Source organism: Labrus bergylta, chromosome 20, assembly GCF_963930695.1.
Source record: "Labrus bergylta chromosome 20, fLabBer1.1, whole genome shotgun sequence".
NCBI lineage: Eukaryota > Metazoa > Chordata > Actinopteri > Labriformes > Labridae > Labrus > Labrus bergylta.
The window spans coordinates 6,361,615-6,388,356 of NC_089214.1; the positions used below are offsets into that span (position 1 = coordinate 6,361,615).

The window sequence follows — 26,742 nt, forward strand, 5'->3', positions numbered from 1 at the left end:
AAGAAGTAAAACTTTAATGCCCATCAATGAGTTCAGTTTGTTCTGGAAGCTTGTTCCAGTCGTGGGAAAAAAACACTCAAATGAATTATTGATGATTTGAGATGTGAGGTGCCTTCCGCTGTACAAAAGCTTGTGGGTCTGGTTTTCTAAGGAAGCATGTTTGCTTGAATTCTGCAAAATGCTTCCAAACCTGGTAGGAAGTCCTCCTATTAATGGTCTCATGAATTTGATGCATCTATTGGGAGATACTTGATCTTTTTCTGGTATACTAAGTTATGGAAATATGGATATTGAATTAGACACTTTGGTAATGCAAAATGACTTAACTACCAGAGCTGAATAACTCAGATCTGCAGAGTCAGATATAGGTTAGATCACAATTCCAAACCCTAACAGAATGTATTTGTGACATTGTCAAGACCATATCCTCAACATTGATTTTGGTAAGCACCAGACTTTGATTGGTTATAAACATATACTTGAACTGTCACACCAATAAGGTCAATGAACAAATCCAACCAAATGGACCATGTGGGTTTGAAAACACCCAGACGCAGGGACATTGGAGGGAATTTCAAGTCCTATGAAAAGCCATTTGACGAGTGCCAACTTGACTCTACTGCTATACAGACTTGCATGTTTGATGTCCTTTCACAAACGAGGGCCCAGTTTTCTCAGTTCTGATTTTTCTCCCCCCAAATCCAGTGCCCTTCCCAGACTCCGATTTTTTAAAACATTTTTTTACCAAGAGTTACTCTAAAAGTTCTGTTTTACCAGCAACCTAGCCCTGAAACCCAAATAATTTATTCAAGAAGTCCTTACTTTTTCAACTTTATTTGAAATTGCTGCAAATACGAATTACCATGCACAATTATTGTCTAGATACACATTCACAAACTCTTGAGTTTGACCGATGAAACACTACTGTGATACTCAGAACAACGTCCAGATCTTTCTCTGTTACAGTCTATAATTATGTTCACGATACCAAATTGCACATGAAAGATTTGATCTCTCTTCAGCCAAACCTTAAGGCATACATGTTCCTAATGATTTTTTTTAAATGGCTTTCAAAATCCTTTCAGGCATCTTTTCAATCAGCTCTCTGTCGGCCAAATGAGAGCCCCCTCTCAAAGACCCTCTAGTGAGCATTGTGGTGCTTTGTGATGAGTTTGGCACCAGGTTTGAAAGGAAGAGCTGAATCTATAACCTGTGCGGGCGAGCGGCGGACAGAGACAGTTGACGGAGTGGAATCCTTCACATTGCTGTAATGGGTATAATTACACAAAGAAAAAGGCTGTTAGGTTAAATTACCCGTGATATTCACCATGGGTAATGACAGAAATTCAGAAGGTTAAATGACACCATGAGCTGAATGACTTTTGACTTTAAGGTTCTTTTGAAAAGGGAATTAGAACAGAGGCTTTATGGGCAAATCCAATACCCTACATGTTGGACGGTGGAGATTGCTTTGAAAGAACTTTAAAAAGGCCTTTTTTGTGAACACCTGTGTCTTTAGAAGCCTTTGTGAGATGATTTAGTCTAAAAAGCGCTGGCCGGATAGATTGTTTCCAACAGCGGAAGCTATTTGAAGCTCACTTTGAGTTGCAGAGATGTCTGGAAATTGTCCTGCTGTGTGGCACGCCTCCTCATACAAGTAACCGCGGCAGCAAAGAAAAAGCTGAATAGACTCCAGCAATTAGTTGTTTCCTGCATATTGTCTGTTACTTTTGAGGCATTCCAGCTACTTTCCAAGTCATTTTTTCCTATTAATTTCTTGAGTTTTTTCATCGCTGAGAAGTACTTTTCTTGTGGTTCAAACACTGACCTTGGCAGACAGCAAACAGCCCAATTAGTGCATGAGAAGGTGAAGGGGGGCTGGACCTGTTCCCCATGCAATTACCTCGAGCCACCCCTCGAGCAGCCACCCACACAACTAACTGTGGGCATGTAGTGTTTGCCAATAAAACTGTAAATGACCATGAAGGAGGAAGAGAGCCAGGGACTATATATTATTTGTTTTCTTCACCAGCACTCAAGCTGTTGTGATTCTGAAGAGTTTGAATTCTTTTGTAAATTTCCAATCATGCCTCAGCCAACATATTTATCATTTCCTAACCACCCTCAGCTGGAGATTTGTTGCCAGTCACCCTTGTGCTCTTTCAGTTGCTGATTGGCTTACTTGTGTACTCTAGTGTGATGTGCCCTGTGGTGATTTATTTCTGAAGAGCAGAAATCCATATCACACGGTATAGAACATATCAAACAGCTGATTTTTTATGGATATCCTACTTTTCTGTATATGAACTTTCATATATGTGTGAATACGCCTAATCCGGGAATAAAGTCTACCCATAGTACTGTAAACATGCATGTGTATAATTTCATGTTGTAAATACAGCACAAACACAGAAGGAACGAATTGGAGCTGACAAACCAAATAAAAATGTTAAAAAATGTAAAAGTGAGTAATTCTACAAAAAGTAAAACCCTCACTTACATTGATGGTATAATATACCTTCAGGAGTACCCACTTTGTTCATAGGTGCCAATTCTAAATCAGTAGTGACTTTAACAAGCTTGTTGCTCAACAAACGAGTTGATACCTACCTCAAACTTGGGGACAAATCTTAGCAATGTTGTAGCAAGATATTGGCGTACAGTAAACGTTGACCAAGTCAACATCAAATGAAAGTTTCACGTTAATGTTATTGACTTCTAGCAGAGTCCAAACCACCTGTTTTCCAGCTGGTTTTGGTGGAAAACTAAAGTAAAGCTACCCAGGACAACACAGCAGAAGAAACTAGCTAATCATAGTGGCAGAGCAACCAGTTAAAAACCCATATAATTGTTCCACGTGCAAAATGTTCTCTCTTTCTAACTCGGTTTTGTTCTCCACCAACGACAGATAAAGGATGATGTTGCATCAAAAAAAGTAATTGTTTTTATGACTCTTATGACAATTTGCCATATCTGGTAACAATGTTGCATTGTTACATAAAACAACAAGAAAAGGTTGCAGAAATGTTTGCTATACCAATTTGAACGCTGTGTTGTCAATCATGTCCCCATGCCCCAATTGGTCAAAAAATAAGTTATGCAGCTTTAAAGTTATTGAGGGCTGATGGTTATGGTTGCACCAAACAGAGAATTGTGAACGGAGGCAAACTGCCCATTTTAAAACCGATGAATGATACAGGTGACATAGCATGGATGACATGGATTGTTCCATATGAATGAGTACAGAAGAGAGATCCTTTCCTTTTAATTTAAGGCACTGACACAGTCGAACTTAATCTTCAAGCAGAGCTTGTTATAAGTGCACTTTAGCGTAATTATAGATAACATACTAATGGTTTAAATTATGTAATTCATGTTTAAACATGGTAAAAAAAAATCACCAGACAAAATGGATACATGCCATTATATAAGGGTTAATTATAAGCATTACATTGCTTAATTGCTGAGTAACTTTGCAATACTGATAGCGCTCCTTCTCTGTATAATAAATATGAAGCTCCAGCCAGTAGCCAGTTAGCTTAGCTTACCATAAAGATTTTGAAAAAAGGGGGAAACAGCCAAAAGGAAGAACAGCCCTTCTATAAGATAACCCCTTTTAGAAGATGGTGTCCTCCTCTCCTCCCCCATACCAAGGGGTGAGTCTCACCAAGCAGGGTCTGGAATTACGAACAGGTTGCTCTGGTAAAAGCTCCAAAGAGTCCAGCGAGCTCAGGGACCCAGTGGGAGAGCCTGACCCCTCGTAAGCGTAGGTTCTTAAGCAGTCGAATGGGGGAACATAGGGATCCTGATCTGCTTCTGCCAGCCTGTCCAGGATAAACTGCCTGAAGACATCATCCTCCGGCCCGATGAGGTGCGACTCCCGGAGGGACATCCGTATGCTTGCTCGGACATCCTCCCTCCTCAGCCTCCTCTCCTTCCTCCTTGGGTGGGGGCGCAGCGGAACCACAGGCTGACAGAAGTCCAGGTTAGCTCTTCCTCCCCCGAGTTCCCCGTAATACAGCACCTTCTGCGACACCGTCTCTGGCAGCTCCAGCTCCTTCACCTCCACCTCCAGGCCCTCCTGCTGCTTCCGCCTGTGTCTCCTCAGCATCAGCATTAGAACTGACAGCACTGCAGACACAACACAGCGGGAGATCATTACAGCTAAACACCAGGGCATGAGCTTTGTGAGGGGAAAAAGCAGCCCGGGTGTCGGAGCATGGGTGGAAAATAATAGCAGCCAGATTTGTTTTTCTGTGCTTGTTGTGGATGCATAACACAAAACGAGTGTTAATTAGGCTATGAATTATTTTTTAAATTTCACCTCGCACATAAAGTTTTTTTTTTTTGTGGCACAGAATGCTGAAAGAATGCTTGATTGTTTTCACAGGCTTTTGTGCTCATCCGACACAATGTTAGCATAGCAGGTATTGCCATTAATCTTTCATGTGATGGGCATAGGGAGGACACAAAGCAGCCGAGGTCATAATAAAGCTCTTCACTATGCAAACCCATCAATGTCCCAGGGTGGCATTGCTGCTGATGTATTGCAACCAATACGCTCATTACCCAACATCATTGCTCTGCAAGCGTTCAGCATTTTAAAAGTGTGTGTTAAAGGCACACTGGTGAGTTTTTAAAACGGGGAATCAAATGAAAGTGCAAATTTGTTAATGAAGAATCCTGCTGTTCAGCACACGTTTTGATACTTGCCAAAATGATGTGAGGCTGGAACTGCTTAAGCTCAACAGATCCGCTGAAAAAGAACGACTTTCTTCTTAACAACAAATGACAGTGAGAAAAGCATTGTTTTATTAACTCTCTAACTCCAGAACTCAGAGAGACATAAAGTAACTCTTCAACACTGGATAAGTTGGTCAGCTCAGCCGTCAGCGTCGTGGTAAATTTTCACAGATGCTTTATTATTCAAAGCTAAAAGTGTTTGTCTTCTGGAAATATCACTCTACATCACCAAGGAAACTACTTCTGAAGCCACAGTGCAAAAAAACAATCATCTCTCTAGTACTCTTCCAATGCTCATGTAAACAAAACAAACTACATTTGCAACATGCCTCTGAGACGGAATAATCATGTTCAGCCAAACGTCAGTCTTGTCAATCTCCCTGACAACCCTTGCCAAAAAGATCAGCAGAACAAGATCTTTGGTGTTTGACGATGCAGCTCTCCAGGAACACAACCCTCTGGATAATTCTCTGGAATTCTTTTCTTCTTCTTCTCCGTGTTACCATTGTTTCAACAACCATCTGCGTATCTGCCTTTTACTCTCGGATTGCTCTGGACCTTAAGAAGTTGTTAAAGGTCTAGCAATGTATAATTACAAAAAGATATCACCTCTCGATCTAATCTGATAGTTTTACTGAAACATGTGAACACCCTGTCATCTGGCAAGCCTGTCGGGTTTATAAATGGAGCCCAGAATAGAATTAAAAGATTGGAAAACATCTGATATGAATACATCAATAAATAAAATGAAAATTAAGTTAAAAAGAAATCAATATGAAAGCTCTGTTTACAGTAGCTTTAGCCGGGGTGCTAACACTAGAAAATGTGAGCTGGGCAATGTTATTTAGAATTGTACAGACACCACAAAGTTACTGTTCATTAAAGTGTCATCATCTTCAACTTCCTGTCTCTCTTTTCTATCAATGACCAGAAATTCATTCTGCTCGTTGACACTAACTGATGACTGACGTCTATTTTCTAATTTAAAAAACGTGCAAATACTGTATACTTCCATGTAGCATTAGCTAGCTAACTTTGTTAGCATCTTATCATTAGCCTGCCAGATGATTTTACTGCTGTAAGACTTCATGGAGCAACAGTCATACAGTTGATTCAAGGTGTAGCAGCTTCTGGAGTTTCATTGAGGAATTAGGTAAACAAAAATGAGGCAAATAGAAAAACGATATCAATGGGGAAAGATAAAAAAATGAGTAAAGTAAGTTTCATATTTCTCAAATTCTGTTTCTTACTTTATACACGTATAAGTTTTATTTATTGGTTCCATGATGGCTATGTGGTTAGGTCCCGCCCAATGTGTGGAATATATAATCCTTCAAGTGTGCGGCCCAGGTTCAAGTCTGACCTCTGTCTTCTTTCCTGCAGGTCATACCCCACTCTCTCTCCCTGGTTTCCCACTGTCCTATCAAATAAAGGCAAACCCCCCCCAAAAAAAAGGAATATGTAAAAACAGTATTATTTATCAATGTATTCTTTCACTTATTCTTGTATTTAGTTTAGTTTTGTGACCCTAACGGTCGTCAGTTTTGGGCTCCATATTTGTACATTTTTAATTAAATGCACTAATCTGCAGCCTTAGTTTTTCATTTTCTTCACTATAGAATCTCCGATGATAACAGATGGCTAAAACATCCAATGGACAAATCTCCAAAAATAATTCTCAGCTTTATTTTTAGAATTTTTAATTTTATAGGCTAATCATTTTGATTTGTGGACTTCAGTCGGACAAAAATACAAATTAAGAGCATGCTAGCATACCTGTGAGTGTGACCAGGCAGACCAGAAGGCCTAACAAGGTTTGCAGGCTGACACCCATAGACAGAGCGAGGGCCTCCACCCCCCCTGTGGGACAGTGTCCGGCCGGCTGGCAGCTGCACACGCTGATGGTTAAAGTGGTGGTGCTGGAGAGAGCTGGAGAGCCGCTGTCCGCCACCACAACAGGCAGGAGGTACTGGGTTCGATCCTTGCGGGTGAAAGTACTCCTGCGTGCAACAATGCCGGCTGTATTGTCTAAAAGTGAAGTGAATGAAAAAGCTTTTCAGAATACTTGAAAAATAAATGAGCACTGACTCCAATGTTTAAAGCTCCTGAAAGAAACTCAAGGTAGGTCTAGATTTTTACGCCCCCTGTGGACAGTGATACCTCTTTTCGCTGTACATGTGTAAGTTGTTTCCTTTTTCACAAAAAAATCTAACTTTTTTTATTAAGTAAAAGATATGACTCATCAAATGTGTTTCCAGTTTGAAACGCAGATAGCCTAGCGGTTATGTGTAAGTTTGAGTCCGACCTCGGCCCTTTGCTGCATGTCCTCCCCCACTCTCTCCTCCCAACATTTCATGTCTCTCTTCAGCTGTCCTGTCCACTAAAGGCATAAAGGCTAAAAAATATATATATATTCTGCAGTATGCTGTTAGTGACTGAATGAAACCTACCCAAACCGGCTGTTTCTGGTATTAAAAAGAATCATGTAGAAATAGTCAATCTTGTCAATAACAGTCTTCCTCGCTCCAGTAGCTCATAAAGAGGCATTAATATTAATATCAGTGTTTTTCACAACCAGCAAAGAACTCCTGGCAGGCTGACAGTAGCTTTAAGAAGAAATTTAGGCAGATTGATAAGTGATGTGACAAATATAATGTGATTTAAAACACAACTTGAGCTTTCTGAAAGTTTGTCGAATCTCATTTTCTGTGTAAAGCAAATTAAGGAAAACTGTTTCAGCTTTGGCTTCATTCGTAAGACCCTAATTTGCCTCGTGGCGCATGGAAATGTGTTTTAACAAATGTGTTCCTTCTTTTGAATCGTTATTCTTCACCTGGTTGCTGACTTGACTGTTGTGCCTGCGTGGCTAACCACCCATTCAGTACACCTGCATAAATTTCATTCTAACGTATTGGGACACATTCAAACATCCCTCTGCTGCACACTTTAACAACACTGTTCGATTTTTACTGCCCATTTTCATTATACACTTGGAAAAAAAAAGGGGGTTGACTGATTACTGACTACAAGGCAAACACACTCAGTTCACTCGCTCTAGAGGCTGTCAGCCACAAAAAGTACAACCTACTGAGGCTTTTTCTTACAAAATGTGCCACATTTACACTTATACATGCAAAGTGTTTTAAATTAAATTTGTGTTTAATAAAAACAATTAAAATAGTTGCAAAACTGCTCATACAGGTTGTGTTTTAGACACAGTTTATCATCACTCCAGCCACCAAATGAAACTTCTGATGTGGCTTTATCTTTTTTCCCCCTCCATAAAACTTCAAATAAGTAATTTGCAAATGACAGTTCTTGGTAAAATAGAACAAATACACAAACCAAGGTCATTCACAAACTGGTTCATGGCTGTGAGAAGAAAACAACCAGATGTTTTACCTCTTTTTATACAACAGTAGCTGCCTGCTTTTTGACAGTGAATCTCAGACAGACTTTGTTGTCGTATCATTATCGCTGTCATATTAGGATGATAGCTGTCGTAGCTTCCAGCCAGCTGTTTAATCATTCAGTGTCTATGGAGTCACTGTCATCATCTCCATGTTTGTCAGTATCGGTGGTCTTCTTTTATTCTTTGCTTTTGTGTGTCTTAAACAAAAACTAACACTGTGGGGGCGCAGGGGAGGCTGTGGCCCAGTTGGTTGAGTCGGTCGTCTCTCAACTGGAAGGTCGGGGGTTCGATCCCCAGCTCCTGCAGCCACATGCCCGAAGTGTTCTTGGGCAAGACACCTAACCCTGAATTGCTCCATCTGCTTCGTTGGCAGCGTATGAATGTGTATGAATGGGATTAGTTATTTCCGATGGTCTCACTACATAGCAGCCTCTACCATCAGTGTGTGAATGTGTAGGTGTGACATGTGATGTAAAAGTGCTTTGAGTAGTCAGAAGACTTTCTATACTTGCTATATAAGCTCAAGTCCATTTACCATTTACCATTTACTTTACAACACAATCAGAAGAAGATATGGGAGTTTTTCTTTGGCTGAGCATATTTACCAAAATGTCAAACATGCTCCTTAGTTTTTAGACTCGAGGCAAGAAAGCCAATACCTATCCCTAAATGTTAAACCATTGCTGTAAGCACATCAGTACACGAATAAGAGAAGCTCTTTCAGTCTTGACAGAGCCTGGGACAAAGTTGCTACCAACAATCACGAGTGAATAAGTTAAAAAAGTTACTGAGGTAGCCTACGTGAAATATTTCCTTAAACATAACCTTGATTATCTCTGATAGTGAAGTTTGGATTGATGTGCTTCTCGGGGACCATGGAGAAGTAGAAGTGGTGTCCCTCCACGGGGTCGTCTGGATCAACAGCATTGAGCAGCTGAATGAGCTGAAACACAAAGAGACCCATTACTGGAAATTACACAAACAGATTCCCCAGAAAGTCGACGTAATCGTATGCGGCCTTGGTATTTCCTTTCTGGGAAATGTGAAGAATCTCATTCAGCAGCTGAAAATGTTATGGATTCATGCACAATAGACCAATGGTCCTTCATGAGTCTTTCACTATTTAGGAACAAAATAGTGGAATTGTTTTCTCACAATGTGACGCAACTTTTACGGCTATCATTCATTGGATTTATAATTTCCGCACTTTCATGCTTTAAATCCAGAACATCAGTGCATCATAATATACATACTTGTCCCGCCTGTGTCCCCTCGCAGATATATGGCTGGTAATCTCTTGCAAGCCTTGGCACATTGTCGTTTATGTCCAGCACTTTGACGAACACCACCACAGAGGAGGATAAATGGTTCTGCGCTGCAGTAGTGAAGACAGACATTTGCTGAAGTCCACTGGGTGCATGCATCATAAATGTTTTGTAAAAGCTCTGACAAAATAATGCTTAAGACTGACGAATGTTTCTCCTTCTTCAAACACAACAGTGGAAGTAAAAATGAAAAAGGGCATATGCTTTTCCCTGCTCCTTTTCAAACCAACACTAATAATAGACAAAAAAATCATCCTTGGTGGGAATTTGAGTGTTAGAATCATTCTAGTCTCGTGGTTCCCAACATTTCAAAAATACTTCCAAAGGCCCATCAGATAAACTCATTGTTCCACCATCCCAAACTTTTGGCGATTTCACCAAGCTAGTCATTGTTCCTAGCTAGCATCTTGAATGCTAGTTTGTTCCTCTTTTCTTACAAATTGTCAACAGCTCAATAAATTGTTCAAGCTGAAAGTTTTTCTGAACTGAATAATTGTATCATTTTTTTTTTTTTAGCTAAAGAAGAAGAAGAAGAAGAAAAAGATGTACTTTATTAATCCAGCGTCTGGAAATTGAATTTGTACACTCTGTTATTGAGACAAGCTACACACACATATAGGCTGAAATACACACACATGCACAAACAGGATCCTATGGACATGCACTGATGGAGAGATATCAGAGTGAGGGGGCTGCAAGAACGAGTGGCAGAGCTGTTGGGTGTTCGGTGCCTTGCTCAAGGGCATCTTGGAGGTGCTCATGAATTGAAGGGGCACCTCTTCGGCTACCAGACCAGTTTTCAGGCTCGTCTACACGGGGACTTGTATTGGCGACCTTCAGGTTCCCAACCAAGGTCCCTACTGCCGTTTTTTAAGTCAACCATTTAAACCTTCTTGTAAGATATAAACAGTTAAATTCAGCAACTTCATCAAAACTTTAAGCTAACTTTCTTAAATATTTGATAGTTCTTCAGTTTACTTTTAAAACACATTGGACAGTATTTTAAACTATCTGTTTGTACGAGTAACTACTACTTTAAATTAAAAATGTTGACAATTCATTACTTCTACTTTCAGATTTGTCAACTGTTCATCACGTTTCATCATTTCTTTTTAGCTAAAAGCTGCTAACCTTTGTGCTTCCTTGTTAATACATTTAAATGGGTTTTTAATGAAGCTGTCTTTTCTATATATGATTTAAGTTAGCACAAACGTTCAATTTTAAATTTGTCAACTGCAGAAGTGAGTCACTGCTCAGCTGTAGACATAGAATACATCAACACATTGCAGTGAATCATTTCTGAACGGGTTTCAGTGCTGAATGCGGATAAATCTGCCAGCATTTTACCATATCAAAAACATTCTATTGTACAAGACATGAAATTCTTCTTACTTGTTTCTTTGGCTTCAACAGTAACATTGTGCCAGTTTGAAGTCTCTCGGTCCAAAGCTTTAGCGACAGTAATGGTCCCATTGTTTGGGTCTATCTTGAAAGCTTTTGTTGTGTCGCGCCTTTTGTCAATCGAATATCTGAAGGAAAAAATCATAGAAACACATATTTAGCAGGGAAGGTTGTTTTCTGGGCAACAACAAAGAAAACATTGTGATACCAATGGGAGATTAATTAGGCAGACATCTCAGACGTTTCAACCAATGACAGATATCCAACAAAGAGAGAACACACATGAGCTATTGTGAAACACACACGGCAAAACAGTGAAAACAAAGCATCGTACGCAGATGGCAGAAGTACAATTTTCTAGTTAATTTTTCAGTGATATTAAAGGAACGTTATTGCTATTTAGTTGGCAGAATTCTAACATTTTTCTAATCAGGAAATATAATTAAAAAACAGTTTGATTAGAAATCTTGCAAACAACTCTATTCAGTCTTTTTAAAAGTGATTAAAAGTATGTCTACACATTTCTGTAAATGGTGAAGCTTTGTTAGCTTTACACATATTCCTGAGGCTGTCATGTTTCCTTCTCTGTAAACCTTTATATGCATTAATTATCCACTCACAATGCATGAAAACTTTCTTTTATTTAAATGTCATATCATGCAAAAAGTCTATCTACAAACCTCCCAACTATGAGAAAAGTCCATCCTCATTGTCTTTTTTCTGCTCCACTTTTCTCAAAAATGTGTGCTCAAACAGGCCGTTTGGAGAGTTTCCCTTCGTGACATCACAAAGGGCAGTAACCCCTCTCCCAGGTGGGTGACACTCCCACAGCTAGGTGTTTGTTCTGCCCTCTGAATCTGCCTTCTAAACATAATCAATAGGGCATGGAGCGAGAAAGCCAAAGACATTCAAGCCCTTCCAGAGAGGGGGCGTGGTCAGACACAGCTCATTTACATTTAAAGGTACAGACACAGAAACAGCCTGTTCTGAGCAGGGCTGAAATAGAGGGGTTTATAGGCATGATCAAATACAGGATCAGAGTGGATTTAGAACAAGAAACTTCACACACATGTTTTGGGGAGCTCTGAGACTTATTTTAACTTGTTCAAAAGGAGAATAATATGTGACCTTTGAAGAAATGTTTTTGGTCTTTACACCACCATACTTTAAACACTCATTAATATAAGTGATTAGAACACCAATTTAATCTAGTAATGAATCATTTCTGGGAACCTCTTTGCTGATAACAACATGGAAATAAGCCAATTTGACCAAAGCAAACTTCATCATATTTAGTAGAGCTGTGGAAACCCCTAAAATGTCAGTCTGAATTTATTAATCAATGAGACACTGTCACCAAAGGGACAGTAATAGACGCTAGGCTGAGGATGATATGCAGCACCTGCCACTCTTAAGCTCGGTCGAGATGGACTGCAGGCACCACTACTGCTGCTGTCTCCTCTGCAACGTGCTCCACTTGCAAATGACTGCAAATCTCAATTCCATATGCCACCTTGTATGGTGCTTTATTACATTCCGACGTCCTAGCCACGTCGCTTTGTGATAATACCACAGCAATAGATAGAAAAGCCTGTGAGGTATGAAAAAAAAAATCGTCATGATTTATTCAGCAGGGCTCATTTCCTACTAAAGTAATATGAGATAAATATGACCATGTACAGGGTATCCAGAGATCAAGGGTAAAAATGGATGCACCGAGCCAGTAACACTATTTGAAATGGAATGATTTTTCACCCTGTGGAGGAAGCTGTCTAGGACAGGCTGTCTGGGGACATTACGCCCCCACCAGCTCGGGTATCTACCTTGTCATTATCATACTGGCAGTCGGGTGGCAGATGCCATTCTTCCTACTTGAGACATTTCACATTACCTGATGGGATTGTTGACTGTGTCAGTGTCTCTAGCACTAACACTGCCAACCACCGTTCCCACAGCTGCATTTTCAGGAACTTTCCACTCGTAGAGCGGCGAGAGGAAGACGGGCGGCTCGTCCACGTCCTGCACAATGATCTTGAGCGTCGTCCTGTCCGTGAACTCCTCCAAAGGCAGAAAACGAGTGTCCACGTGATCGTTGACCGCCTCCGCTGCCATGACAAAACGTCTTTTAGTTTCATAGTCCAACGGCTGTGGAGGAAAGACATCCCTTTTAAAATTCATACTCATGCAGTTGCTCTTCACCTAAAAATCTCATTAGGCAAGATTAAAGAGTAATAGCTTTCCAAATATGTATTGCCAACTCATACTTAAGACAGCTGATTATTCTGTTGGGAGCAGGATGCATCCCAGACTCGATGTTAAAATTGTTTAGTCAATGTCAATAAGCTGCCAGCTGTGAGCACGTACTTAAATAATGCTGCGGTTTCAATAAACATTATGATGCTTGTAATAAGAAAACAGCATGCAAACCATTACTGCATTCCTAAAATGATTCACAGACAGAATCAATATTGTTTTTCTTTTTTTATAAATTTCATTATCGAGTTGAAATCTCCAGGGCTTTAAAGTAGAAGCATGGGCCTGCTGAACGAGGGGGAAGAAGAGAATGAAGTCTGAGAGGACAACAAGATTAATTAAACACTTCTGGTTGAGTACTGCGTTGAATAGAAAAGTACCATGGACCCTCTTTCTATTTAACTCATAGTGAACTACAGTACTTGAAAACGCAGCGCTCAGCTCTGAACAATCACAGAGCTTCTTACTCACTCAGGGTCAAATCTAAATGAAAGAATTACAGCCAATTAGGAAAAAGGATTTTTGAAGTCTTTGGAAAAAAAACAATATTTAAAAAAATATTTTGTTGTTATAGCTTCAGAAAGTAAATAAGAAGTATGGGCTTCCACTAACTCTAATTACAAGCCGCACTTGTGTATTTGTTTCTCTTTAATACCGGAGACAGAAGCTTAGGAGTGGAGGAAAGATGTACCCATGAGCACATTGCACACCAACAACTATAAGCAGGCAGCAGAGGGATAACGTACATCGAGCTGAGACATAAAGAGCGAGTCATGCAGCGTCACTGGATCAAAACATTGACTGTTTATTAAGGTAGATCAGAGCAGCAGAACAGACTAGCATGAGTCAGCATTTGTTCTTTAGTTTCTCTCCAAAGAGTTAAGGAAAAAATATGTCAGTAAGTACGAGTGCATATGGCTTTGTTTGTTGAGTATGATAAGTAAAATAGATAGTTTACCAAGTTAAATTTGTTGCGATGCGATGTTGATTCTGTTAGCCAGTTAGAGGCATTTTCTGTTTATGTGTTAGCATTAAGCTAACAAACTAGGATATCCATGAGAATTGTATACTTGCGATCTTCAGAAATCTAACTAAGTGACTTGTTATGACTGTCTGTCAATCAATCTACACTCCCCCTCAGCACCCGCGGGGGAGGGGTCCCGAAGCGAAAGGTCAAAAAGGTTGAGAACCACTGCCCTACTCAATAACATACAGAAATCGGTATGCGTTAGTGTCAAACAGCAGAAACTGGCAGATGTCAGCACTGATGTGCAATCATTGAAAGTAATCCTTGTCTGATGTCGTGTGGTAGCAAACTAGTTAACTTTGCACATGTGCTCAGACTGTGCTCGTATCGTCTATGACCTGTAGAGGTGTTGATACTGCTGTTCCTGCCAGGTGTGTGTCTGTGTGTGATTATTGGGTCCCTGTGCCAGGCTGTTACACTGCAGCGTCTGGTAGCCTCATTAATTTTTAAGAATCTTATTTAATTTGTTTCTTTTTTTTTTTCTACCTGTGTAGCAGTGGGTTTAAAATTGCTTGTGCTGCTGTGTGCCATCTGTCTCTGTGTGAGCATGCTTGCCTGGTTATTGGGGGGTGCCAGGATACGTCACTTTGCCCTTTATCAGGTGTAATGATTGTTCAAAATGTAGTTCCTGCTGGTATCTGTAATGTCAGACACACCTGATTTGATATGATGTGATTTGAGGGCAATATGATTGGTGGCTACTTATTCCTAAGTGAAAGTACAACAATTATATCGTATATCTGATTTTTATTTACCTTGGCTAGCAGAACCACTCCCTCCTGCGTCACTGGGTCTGTTTGGATGATAAAGGTGGAGCTTTCCTCCAGGTCATCCTCCAGGCTGTAGGTCATTCTGGCGTTGGTGCCAGTGTCTCCATCCTGTGCCATTATTCTGCCCACAGTGGTGCCCAAAGCTGCATTTTCAGGCACGGCAAAGGTGTACAGGTCTGGTTAAAAAATAAAAAAAATTAAAAAGTCATGTTGACACCATTAGCCTAAACAGTAAAGTAGGATATGAAATCTAGATGATAACAAATTGATTTATTTGTAATGCAGTGATGAGTTCAGATAAACTTACTAATCGCCTTTGAGGGAATTTCATTTGTTGCAATAATTTGAGAGTCAGAGTTGAAGAAAAGGGTCATCAAGTGATAGATAATAATAAACTAATAAATAATAATCATTTAGAGAAATATATACACTAAGCACACCCTCTACTTATTGATAGATAGGACTTTTGTATTTGCACAGAAACGCAGACTAGAATATTTCAACACACTTAATTAGCCCTTTTCACACATGCACAAAAACTCCTGAAAACACTTCAACGTTTTGGTGGTGAGCTGCAAATTATACACAAGGCCGAACTTTACTTCAGCCTCGACTTAAACCAGATTTTTTTCCCCCAAGCCATCTAGTTACATTTCTGCAAAAAGTAGTAGTGCAGCAGGTAATAATCAAGAAAATTCAGCGTCGGAGGGGATGATGACGTCGTTTATATCCTGCAACCTGCAAGCTACTCGTGCAATCTTTGTGCACGTAATGTAGCTGCTTCTCACTCTTCAGCAGAGAGAACTCTCATGATTCCACGCCAGCCTCAACGTCATCTTTTGTCATTGTAGTAATGATTGAGAGCCCCCTGGTAGTGGAATCTACATATTGTATCATTAAATATAATATGTAACATAAATGTAACCAAAAAATGATATACTGTCTCGTGTTTGTAGAAAAAAAAATGACAACAAAAAGTTTCTTAACTAAATCATCCCTTCAGAACTTGATGTTAAGTTGTTAATAGATAGTCGACTGAGTGTGCTGGTGTGTAGCGTGATAAGAAGGGAGAACATTGTGTTGGAGGGTCAATTTGTGTGAGTCAGTGATAAACTGTGGCGACTCCACATAATCCCGGCGTAACTCTAATAAGAAGATGAGAAAATGTGATTGTGTCTTTGAGGGACTCTATTTGGATGCCTGCCACAACTGGGAGGACTCAACAGCAACCAGCTGCTTGAGAGAAAAATCCCTGCAGATAATAACTTGCAATTATGTGACAAAACAGAGGGCACAGTTCAAAGTGAAGTGTGGTCATACAATATTTATAAGGCCTCTTGCCTGAACATGGAATCCATGGGATACAGTAACACCAGCAGTGAATGTGAATGTGACATTAATAGTTAAAAGTCTCATCCTTGCTGTCTCATTTCTGCAGAATTGATTTCCTCCCAGGGCATTCATTTAGTGAGGTTTATTGCTGAGAAGGCTAGGTTTGTTTCCAAAGGTCATGACAAATGTCCTTTCATCTGTGAATGATTAAATTCATCCAGCGGGGGACACATGAGCGTGTGAGCGTCCCCATCCCCTTTCCCATTTCTCTCTCTCACACGCGCATTCTTCGGCTGTATCCTTTTAATTTTAGCTCGCCGTCTGAATAACAAGATGTGTACGGCCGAATGCGGCGCTGGCAGCGGGAACCACCCACCCGTACCGGAGAAGTGTGATCAAATAAATGCCTCATAGGTATAATATTAAACACGTCCTCGCAGTCTGCAATGCTTTGTACTCTTTCATTGATTCCCTGAGTGTGTGTGTGTGTGTGTGTGTGTGTGTGTGTGTCTGTCGCTGTTTGCATCACCACCACTAACTCACGGTGCTGGAACGTGGGTCCGTTGTCGTTGACATCAGTGAGGCTGACGGTGACGGTGGTGGAGGACGAGTAGCCGCCGGTCAGGCCGAGCATATCCTTCACCTGCACCACCACCAGGTACTCCTCTCTCGCCTCGCGGTCCATGTTTGGCCAGGATGTTACAATAATCCCTGCAGGTGTAGGAGAAAGACACACAGATGAGATATACAAGAGGGGCCCTGGGTTTATTAAGACACCGTCAAGTGCATCTGTGGGTGAAAAAAAATGAAAATTGGAGTCAGCAAACTTTGCCTCGAGAAGTCTTGAAGAGAGCTGCACACTCACTCAAATAACTTCAAGTCTGCAAACTTGATCAATACCTAAAGAAATACTGAGAAGGCTTTCAGATTATTCAGTGCTACACTGTCTGGTCAAAGTCAAAGCTCTCAGCAACAAGAAACAGACAGAAACATTTTACACCGAAAGTTAAAATTTTAACAGCTGGGTCATTGAGTCTTTACCCAACATGACATAAGTTTTTTTGCAGTCATTCTCTTATTTCACTTATAGTAACTTACTGTTGTATCATGGACACATTTGAATAAGCATTCTGGCATGGCATCATTTTCAAGTATAAGGCATTAGTTTGGGGAGGGCAATAAAAAAAGACCCCCCAAAAACTGCTTGTTGTCTGCTTATAAAAACATTTTTAAAAAATGTATATTGAAAAAGTGGTATTCCATTAGAGAGAGAAGTCACAAATTATAGTTCACCATCATCACAGAGCAGCCATTTTTCTCCAACATCCCCCTTCAGATGGGAAGCTCAGAGTCTCTGAAAATATTGTGCTGCTGTGATCCGGGTTTGTAAATAAATGCACAGTATCTGATTGTTCTTCATCATGTTTCTACTTCACATGGTTTGAAACTGAACGCAAACATGCAAAAGTAAAAAAAAAAAAACTGCATTTCCACTCGAGACTGGCAGCACAAGTCAATGATTCTACAACTCTTGCATTTGGATGACATTAAGCGTGAAGAGTTATTCATAAATTTGCATAATACGTGGCATGGCTGAGTTGACTGGCAGGTGGACACCCTGTAGCCAAAGAGGCCAAAGAAGCCTAAGTGCATTCTCTTTGTTTGTTACTAGATTTACCACAATTGGTAGAGTTTCCAAAATGGCAACCCCCATCGTTCAGCTTCACAATGCCTCTAAAGAAACCAATATGTGATGTCGGCTTCATGTTTTATGGGATTTGTTGACAATTACAAAACTATAGAATACATCTCCAGACGTATGCTCGCAGGTTAACTGAAGCCATGAGCAAAAAGTTCAACTTAGTGGTTTGAAGTCATCTGCTGCTGCCCACTCCTCACTAAAAACTTACTCTTGCCTCCCTAAAAAAAAATTGGATTTGCCCTTTTATTTATTGGATTTATTTGCATTTAAGAAATTGACGCCAATATTTCCTTCCCCATCTCCTCACAGTTCAGGTCAGCAATGTGTGTGGGAGGTGCTGAATCTGACCTCCGTGATACCCGAGTAAATAATGTACTGTATATGCACATGCATCAGAATGAGTTGGAGCCGTTTCAGGGTGTAAACACTGACTCTTTTCCCAATGGACCAAAAGAGCGGCTAAATCTATGAAGCGTTGTTGTAAGAGATAAAGTTGGGAGTTCATACAACTCTCAAAGTGAGCAATAGTGTTCAACTTGTCAAAAGTGACTTGGTACCAGAGGGACAGAGTCTAAAGACAGGATATCTCACTGTCACAAAGGCTTTACATTGTCAACATTTGTGACATTTTATAAGCCAAGTGCTATCAAGTCCAACATTATATCCAAATAGTTCACCTCAAACTGTTTCTATAAGAAATCTGTATACGACGACAGGACAATTATCAGTATCTGTTGTTAGTACCTGTCTTTGGCTCCACAGAGAAGTAGGGTTCCCCCTGCAGGATGGTGTAGATGAGCTTGGCATTGTTTCCGAACATTGGATCATCAGCATCTGTGGCTGTCACCTGGGCCACTGTGGTCCCTGTGGGGGGGAAGCGGATCACACAGTCGGAGTTAGCTCAGGCTGCAGTTCCAGTCGACGGGGAAATAAAGTGATTATGCCACAGTCCCGCAGGGTCTGTCTGTCTGGCTCTGGGGGGAGGGAGAGCAGTGCAAATGGAAGAAGGGAAGGGGGGCGAGGTTGTGGTAGGGTTATAGCGGAGGGATGTTGACAAAAGGAGTGGAGGGGGGGTTTAAGGGGGAGGCGGGGGGAGGGGAGCAGCGTTGGCCTTTCACAACTCAGGAAGGCGGTGCAGGTGTGTGTGACAGCCTCTCCAGCCCCACAGCGATGTCTCTCTCACGATCCACCTGCCCCTCCATTTCTCTGCCTCGCACTCTGATACAGTTTCACCTCTATCTTTTTCGCACTTGCTACCCTTTTCTCCGCCGACCATATCCTTCTTCTCACCTTGCTTTCTACGCTATCTTTCTTTTCCTTCAGTCCTCTTGTCTATCTTGTTCTATTTTCCCCCCAGAAAGCACTCTGTCTCTCTCCCTCTGTCTCTCTCTCTCTCTCTCTCTCTCACAGGCAGGGAATTTATCACGGGATTTCTTATTTCCAGTAGCCCACACTTCCACCTTACCCTCTCACTTTCTCTTTCCAAGTCAAATGCATTATGATTTATTATGGGCAAGATATTATGCTTCAAAAGCAGATTACATATAAATTGAAATGGTAATGTTTGTGGTATGAAAGGGCAGTGGATATAATAACATTATTTTAGAAATTTAAGGCACCAGAGCTACCCTTCAGAATCCAATACTTTTGACTTCCTGAGTGGGGACAGATGACAGACATTCATATAACCTCTACTCATTGTTTTCTGGGAGATTTAAGTTAATGAAATTCAATTGAGAAGTAGTTTATATCCCTTAAAACTATAAAGCCAATAAGTTGTTATCTTTTCAATAAAATACAGTTGGCTATTTGTAAGTGAAACAAATTTCTTCATGAGTATTACCCTTTAATCCACATTTCCCTGACAAATCAAAATGTCTAAGTCTAAACTAATGTCAGTGTCCGGACTTGGATTAAACCACAGTAATTGTATTTTATGTGTGGTATTTTCGACAAGTTGACACTCTAAATTGAATTCTACATCCTGACTCGTGAACTCTTACTGTTACCAGTGTCTCATCTTTCTGGAACATACCCATTGGACACATCTCAGGGATGCTGGACACATATGGTTCATTCTGGAACTGGGGGACATTGTCATTGATGTCCTGAACCGTGATGATGAACTCCGACTGGGGTTCCTCTGGCTCATTGGACCTCCTGTTGATAGCCTGGGCTTGAAGGACGTAGAAAGCCTTTTCCTCTCGGTCGAGCTTTTTCAGCGTCCGGATCTCCCCAGAATACTCATCTATCTCAAAGACATCGCCGGCACCTTCTCCTGAGAGTATGTACTTGATAGAAAACTCGCCTCGGTCTGAGTCAGACTTTAGCTGCATAAAAAGAGGAGGGTGAAATGAAAGCTTGTTTTTATTTCAGAGGTTACCAGGCGACATGCATTGACTGAGGAAAGTACCGTATCAAGGACATGGAGGACGTTCAAACAGAAGCGGTACCTGGCCAATAACTCGCAGAGTGGGATCTTCCTCGGGGACAAACAGCTGTTTCCAGATCCAGCCTCTCTTCAGGCGGCGATGTAGATGAGTGGACCCCTGGGCCATTTGTTGGGCTTCCAGGCCCTTAGTACCTCTTATATCGCTCAGCACTCCGCCAGGAATCATAGAAAAGACCGTCACCATGGCCAAAACCCTGGATATGCTCATTTTTACTGACCATCCGTGCATTTCCATTTGAATTTCCTCTGCACTTCCCATGGTTTTTTTTTTTTTGGAAAGAAGAAAGAGGTATCACTCGTTCCAGTGCTACCAATTCTTCATTCGACAGCGCAGTAATTCATGATCCCGGCAGGGCTGTATCCCATCTTGTTAAGACGTGGTTTGTATGCATGCTCATGTCTCTGAAATAAAAGTTAACAATTTAATTAATGACTGCAGTGAGGATTTTCAGCAGGGCACAGAGATTGCAAACGGAATAAAATTTAAATCACTATCAGTCTAGGATAATGTCCAAATACACAGTCTTTTATTTTACAAAGATATGTAATATGTAAAACAATTAATATACTTTAAATGACAAAGCCACATTTAGAGGCTGTGCATTGATATCTGACATTAGTGAGAGGGTTTTAAGTTTGGTTTTCAGTTTGAGCATGCTGTACATTAAAAAGTTGAGTAACTTCGTGAACGTGTACTTTTTTGCAGTTGCTTCACAATGTAAAGATCATGTAGGGTAAATATTCGATTACACAACATGGACATTACTTGAATGAGATAATATCCAAATGAGGAGTTGAATCACTGAACAGTCTTTGTTTGATTCACCATGCCCAAAAGGCAGGTATGTTTCACAAATTAACTGTTCAAATAGTCGGCTCAAAGTAATGAACTGCTGGTGGAAAATATTGGATGGAAGGTTGGAATTGTTAAGAGTAAACTGCAGCTTGTTGGATTTTTATTATTGGACCATTATGTTAAGCTGAAGTCAAAAATGTAAGAAGTACGGTCAAACATTTCAATCATTTATTAACTGCATTTCACTTTGACTTAAGAATGAATGGCTGAAATTGTTCAACGTTAGCTAAACTAACTAATGATGTGATGGATGGTTAAAGTCATTGTTAGCGTCACTATGGTGACGATGGTTGAAATAGTTTACATTTCATCAATATGGATAAAAGTTTTTCTTTCAGCTTACTGTATGTTGGACATTTTAACCCTTTTTTTTTAAAGAACTTTCAGCCTTTACTTCATGATAATGGTTTAAACATCTAATGTCAGCTATACATAATAAATAGCTGAAAAAGGAGGTTAGTACTGACAGAAAAGGTTGGGGAACCACTGCTCTAAATAAACTTTATAATGATTTCATTAAGCCTTAGTCAAATCCATTGCACAGCAACAACTTAGACGTATAGCACATTTCAGCATTAAAAAGCCAGAGCCGAGTTTCATTGTCTTGCATCCTGCAGTCCTGAACTGGCAGCTGAAAACAGCCCTCTGTTTTGTAATTCAGACAAGGCCTGGTATTGTGTTTCACAAGGGGGGAGCAGGGCCTGAACATCATTCCTTAAGCATGACACTGCACTCTGCAGATGACTAATGAAGACTTCTAATTAGATCAATGTCTCCCCAGACATGGAAAACAAAGACACACATGCCTCTGACAAACCATGAGTCAAATCAATGCTCCAATTATAATCAGGACCAAGATCAGGGCCAAGAGTGTAAGGACGGAAAAAGTCAGACGGAACAGCAGATTAGTTTGAACAACACAAATACAAGAACTTGAGCTGACGTCACTGCTGAAGACTTTAATTGAAGAGATGTGTCAGTTAACTCTTTATATCTGTATGTATCTTTTTATACATGTTCATTTTCTTTTTGTTCTACTAGCAGCAGTAATTATCATCTGTCAACTTTGTGCAGCATGTCACTGTCACAGACTAAAATAAGGCCTCAATCACAGTGTTGTCATCCATTGTTTCCAAGAGGGATCACTGGTGTCTAGGCTTGACTGACATCACAACCTTTTGCTCATAGGAAATTATCACTTTCCACTATCACATGAGAAAGTTTCTTTTCAAAGTATATTTCAAGCAGCGTAGGTGTGTTTCCTTGACTTTTCTTTCTATTCTTTCTTTCATACATGTTTGTATGTGTGTATAGCAACAGCAACTATTTGCCTTGACATACTGCAATCCAACTTTGCTGCTCCTCAGTCAAGGTTCAACCATACATCAGCACTCAGCGGGGTCAGTTGTTATGAAGGGATTGAGGTCACATCAGCAGTAATTCCAAACAGTTTTATTAGAGATTTTGACACTCTAATATCTGCACATAATGTATACAGTACCACAGCATGGGTGCTTTAAACCAAAGTGTTTCACAGAAATGCAAGTGCATACATTTTTTTACATGGGTGGTCTCGGTGGAAATTTAAAAAATCTAGTGCAGGAAGTCGTTTCAGCAGTTGGAGTAGATTCAGCATTAATGCTTTAACAGCTCATAATGTTCATGTTTAATCTTGCAAAAGTAAATTAGCCGTCAGGACCCATTTGTAATGAGCTGGTACAATCAATTACCGATGAGGGCTTTTGTTGCTGGAATTCAATTTCGATACAGTTCATGAATGAAAGTATGTGTTTGTGCTTATGTACCTCTTTACGGGGTCGTTTTCATATCTTGGAGCATTGCGGAGTGACATTCCAATTAGTGGCCAGTGAATCGTGAGCCGTTATGGTCTTTCATAGGGCTGCCAAGCACGCGCCCAAACTGAACGCCTTGAGCCAAATGTAGACAACAGCCCTAGATGATGTTACTCTAAGCAACTGCACAGCTGCCAACATGCCAAGGAGTCTGCTTAAAAAATCGTCCTGGGTGTATCAGGCTCTACCAATGTGGCTGGAGTAGTGCACAGGTCAACAGATGTTTAGGTGCCAATTTAAGACTGGCCTTTCTCGAAATAAGTGATGAAATTCTGGGGAAATAATGAGTATGCCCTCCTTAAAAAAAAAAGGAGAGGAAAAAAAAAATCCTCCCTCCAGGTCTGTATATAGCAAAGGTATTAGGGAGCAAGTAAAACACATGTCCGTGCGTGACAGCTAGCTTGATGGTGGTTGACAATAATGATGATCCTGCCAAAGCCTGCTTTTAAAAGTGTCAAATATAGCGATAGACCTTTCATACTCTAAACCCATTACTTTACATTTACAGGCGTACATGTTCTGAGAAAAATTGAAAGAAAGTGAAAATAAGAAAAGAAACACCATTGAACTCTAAGGTCAATTGTGTCCTCTCAAAAGAAAATCTCATTTCATCGTGACATGCAGTACATGCAGAGTGCCCTGTGGTTGATGGCCATTCATTACCTCTAATAGGCCTTCCTCCCATTTCCAACTTCCTGTAGCCTGTATGTACTGAACGCTGCTCTACCGCATGACAGAATGACAATGAGCTGCAGTCTCACAATGTTAAGCACTAGATGCGCTGAGACCGTCACATTATTTTCCTATATGGTGATGTGTTCTAGCTAATAAAATGTCACTCTGTTGTGGAGATGGTTCCAGGGTGCCGTTAAAATGTGTCTAATGTGCCAATGCAAATGTTAAAACACGGCAATAAAGAAAAAGGCAGCTTCTGCTTGACATTGTGGATGACACGATCAATATCAATCTGCACCGCCGACGCTAACTGCTAAGGATGCTAATGTAATATGACGATTAATGATGTGGTTCTTTGTGCATTCATCTTCTGACTTGGCCTTGTGGATCAATTAAAAAAAAAAAAAAGGTAAAGTAAAAAATGTGAATAAAGTAAAAAAGTGTATATTTAGACTTCAAACTCATTAAATCATTATCCTGCATTCTTCACAAAAATCCATCCGTTAAGGCTTGCTTCTCTCAGATCACCCTTCCAAGACAAACTGTCCCTAATTGGTCATTTGGGAACCTATCATGAGACTTGTTTACTGTTCGGCTCTGTGAAACAACAACGCTGACTGACACGCAGTTCATGTTTCCTAAATCAGGTCCTCAAATGAGTCCAGAGACCGAGCTCGAAACAACAGGGGAACGTCAAGCCATCATGTACTTGCTAGTAAGTAATTTGTTTGATTTTATTATGTGCACAAGTGGAAATCATGGCTGGTTAGCAGAGTGTCACGAAACTCGCACCGACAGTAATCAGTGATGGGACATGTCTTCCTTCTTTTCATGGAAAACAATTAACCGATGCCCGCTTAAAACTTTACCAAAAGATAAAAAAAGACAGACACTTGGATATTAACTAGAGAGGTTCATCTTATAAGCCTTAAGTGGGTGATAAGGAGAAGATTGTGACAAAATGTTTGACAGGTTGTTTCAGGGCGTATCAGACATGGGCAGCATCATGAACAGACAATCATCATAACTCACACATTTAAAAGGAAAGTATGACGACCCTATGCCCCCCAGTGTTTCAGTCATATTGTTTACGGGCCTTTGGCTGGGATTGTACTGAAATGCCACATTATGTTAACGGTATCCAGACATTTAATTATTTCACCGAGGGGTTTCTCTCCATGAGCTCTGGTTGTGTGGTGTGTTTTCACTGCCCTGTTTACTGCCCTCGAGTTAAAGGCATTGAGTTATTTCACAGAGCAAAATGACAGCTTAAACCTTATTGAAGAAAGTTTTTAAAAACTCTAAAATCCTCATTTAATTTGGAATAACCTCTGAAAGGAATTTAACGCTCAATTTCTAAATATGGGAATATACATTGAAAGTTTGAGTGTTGTTGCAAACTAAAGGCCTGAATACAGAAATCAACCTCTCAATATGGGATGAATAAAATAATGATAGAGGTCTGAGATCTGACTTAAAAAAAACGTTTTTCACAATTTCATCACGTATTAATGAAATCACTTCTGAGTGTTTAAAACTGTCAGTTATTGGGATTAATGGGTTACTAAGCAACACCGCTGCTATTTATCATAACTAGTAACATATATGTTTACTTTTGAGATGTATTAAATCTGTTACAATTATTTAAAATAATGCATTACTATCAGGGAGCGCAGAGTGCTACAGACAACGATGACCAAGGAGGAGACAATCCAAACTAACAGACAAGGCGTCACCTGTTAGCCAAACTAGTAGACTGATAGACAGGTTGGTTGTGATTGACGTGCCTCATATCAACTGTTGAGTCTGTTACCTTAAGAGATGTAAACGTTAAAATACCTTTATTGAATATGACAACAGTGTTATTTGAAACGTGTGAGTTGTCCCAACACAATTCTGCCGCAGCAGCTCAAAATAATGTGATCATTAATCTGAGGATAGAAGCGGAATAAAAAGTAACGTTAAAGTTAATTTACCAAGTAACTACTAGAACTGTGCTCAAAAAATCTATATGGCAATTTATCGTCATGCTCTCCTTGCAAATACATGTATCGATGCAGATGTTACAGAATCGATTCGGCTGCAAAGCTGTTCACAATACCACCGTAGCCATAGCTCTGTGGTTCAAATATTTAAATGTATTTCTAGGATCTCTGAGGACCTGAACTGAAGTGTTTTAAGTTGTAGGATCCTTAAAACGCCTCTGCTGTTATTCTCAACAATAAAGAACAGCTGTTATAGTGAATTCTGAGTCGGTCATTATTTAAAATCAATGTACAGTATATCACAAATTTGTATGATATGATATGATATGATATCATATCATATCATGATATCATATCATTGGGTTGTGGGAAATACTCAGCCTTGGTAAGTAGTTGCTTTTAAAATGCTGTAACTCTGTAACTTAATGATAGTAGTATCTATAACTAATTACACATTTTCAGTGACTTGCCCAACACTGGTTATTTCAGATGGTACAACATTGCTTAAAAGCCAGCAGCCCATTTTCAAAAGTACAGAAAATTACATTATTTCTTGCTGTGAACACACAAAGACCCCCTGGACTCCTTTAGACTAGTGTGCATTCATTTATCATGAATTTCAGCATTTCTGTTGCTGCTTTTCTGTTCAAACATCTCGCCACTCTTCGTATTTTATCTCTTCCTGGATAAAACATAAAACTGCCTCTGAATATCTTCTGACTAAAGAGCATCACTTATAGCTCATATGGCAGACTTCAACACACCCACCTGTTTGTGTGATGCTGCTGTCCCTCAAGCCACTTCACCAAACGCCGTCAAGAGAGATCATCCCGGGCTGTAAAGAAACACAATCTGCTTGACTAAATACCCTGGTACTGGAAAGCAATTCAGTCGCCACAATAGCAGAAGCGAAACGCGCGTGGTTCTCACAATGCGTAATCCCCCTCCGCTGACGA

At 40.2% G+C, this 26,742-nt stretch overlaps 1 protein-coding gene across 2 annotated transcripts; it reads right to left on the minus strand.

Moving 5' to 3' along the window:
* Window positions 1-818: 818 nt before the first annotated feature.
* cdh19 (cadherin 19, type 2) lies at window positions 819-26,742 on the minus strand. 2 transcript variants are annotated; one of them, XM_065948990.1, is made up of 13 exons: window positions 26,555-26,742; window positions 20,419-20,819; window positions 20,001-20,295; window positions 18,710-18,829; window positions 16,807-16,974; window positions 14,917-15,107; window positions 12,773-13,026; window positions 10,873-11,009; window positions 9,409-9,530; window positions 8,981-9,098; window positions 6,520-6,771; window positions 4,714-4,756; window positions 3,835-4,131 (listed from the first exon to the last, which is right to left on the minus strand). In XM_065948990.1, the coding sequence occupies exons 2-13, from the start codon at window positions 20,674-20,676 to the stop codon at window positions 3,987-3,989; spliced, it is 2,103 nt and encodes a 700-aa protein (XP_065805062.1). In that variant the 5' UTR covers window positions 20,677-20,819; window positions 26,555-26,742; the 3' UTR covers window positions 3,835-3,986. The 2 variants fall into 2 exon arrangements, with proteins under 2 accessions (XP_020489345.2, XP_065805062.1); XM_020633689.3 differs by lacking the exon at window positions 4,714-4,756 and having other exon boundaries at window positions 819-4,131; window positions 26,555-26,739.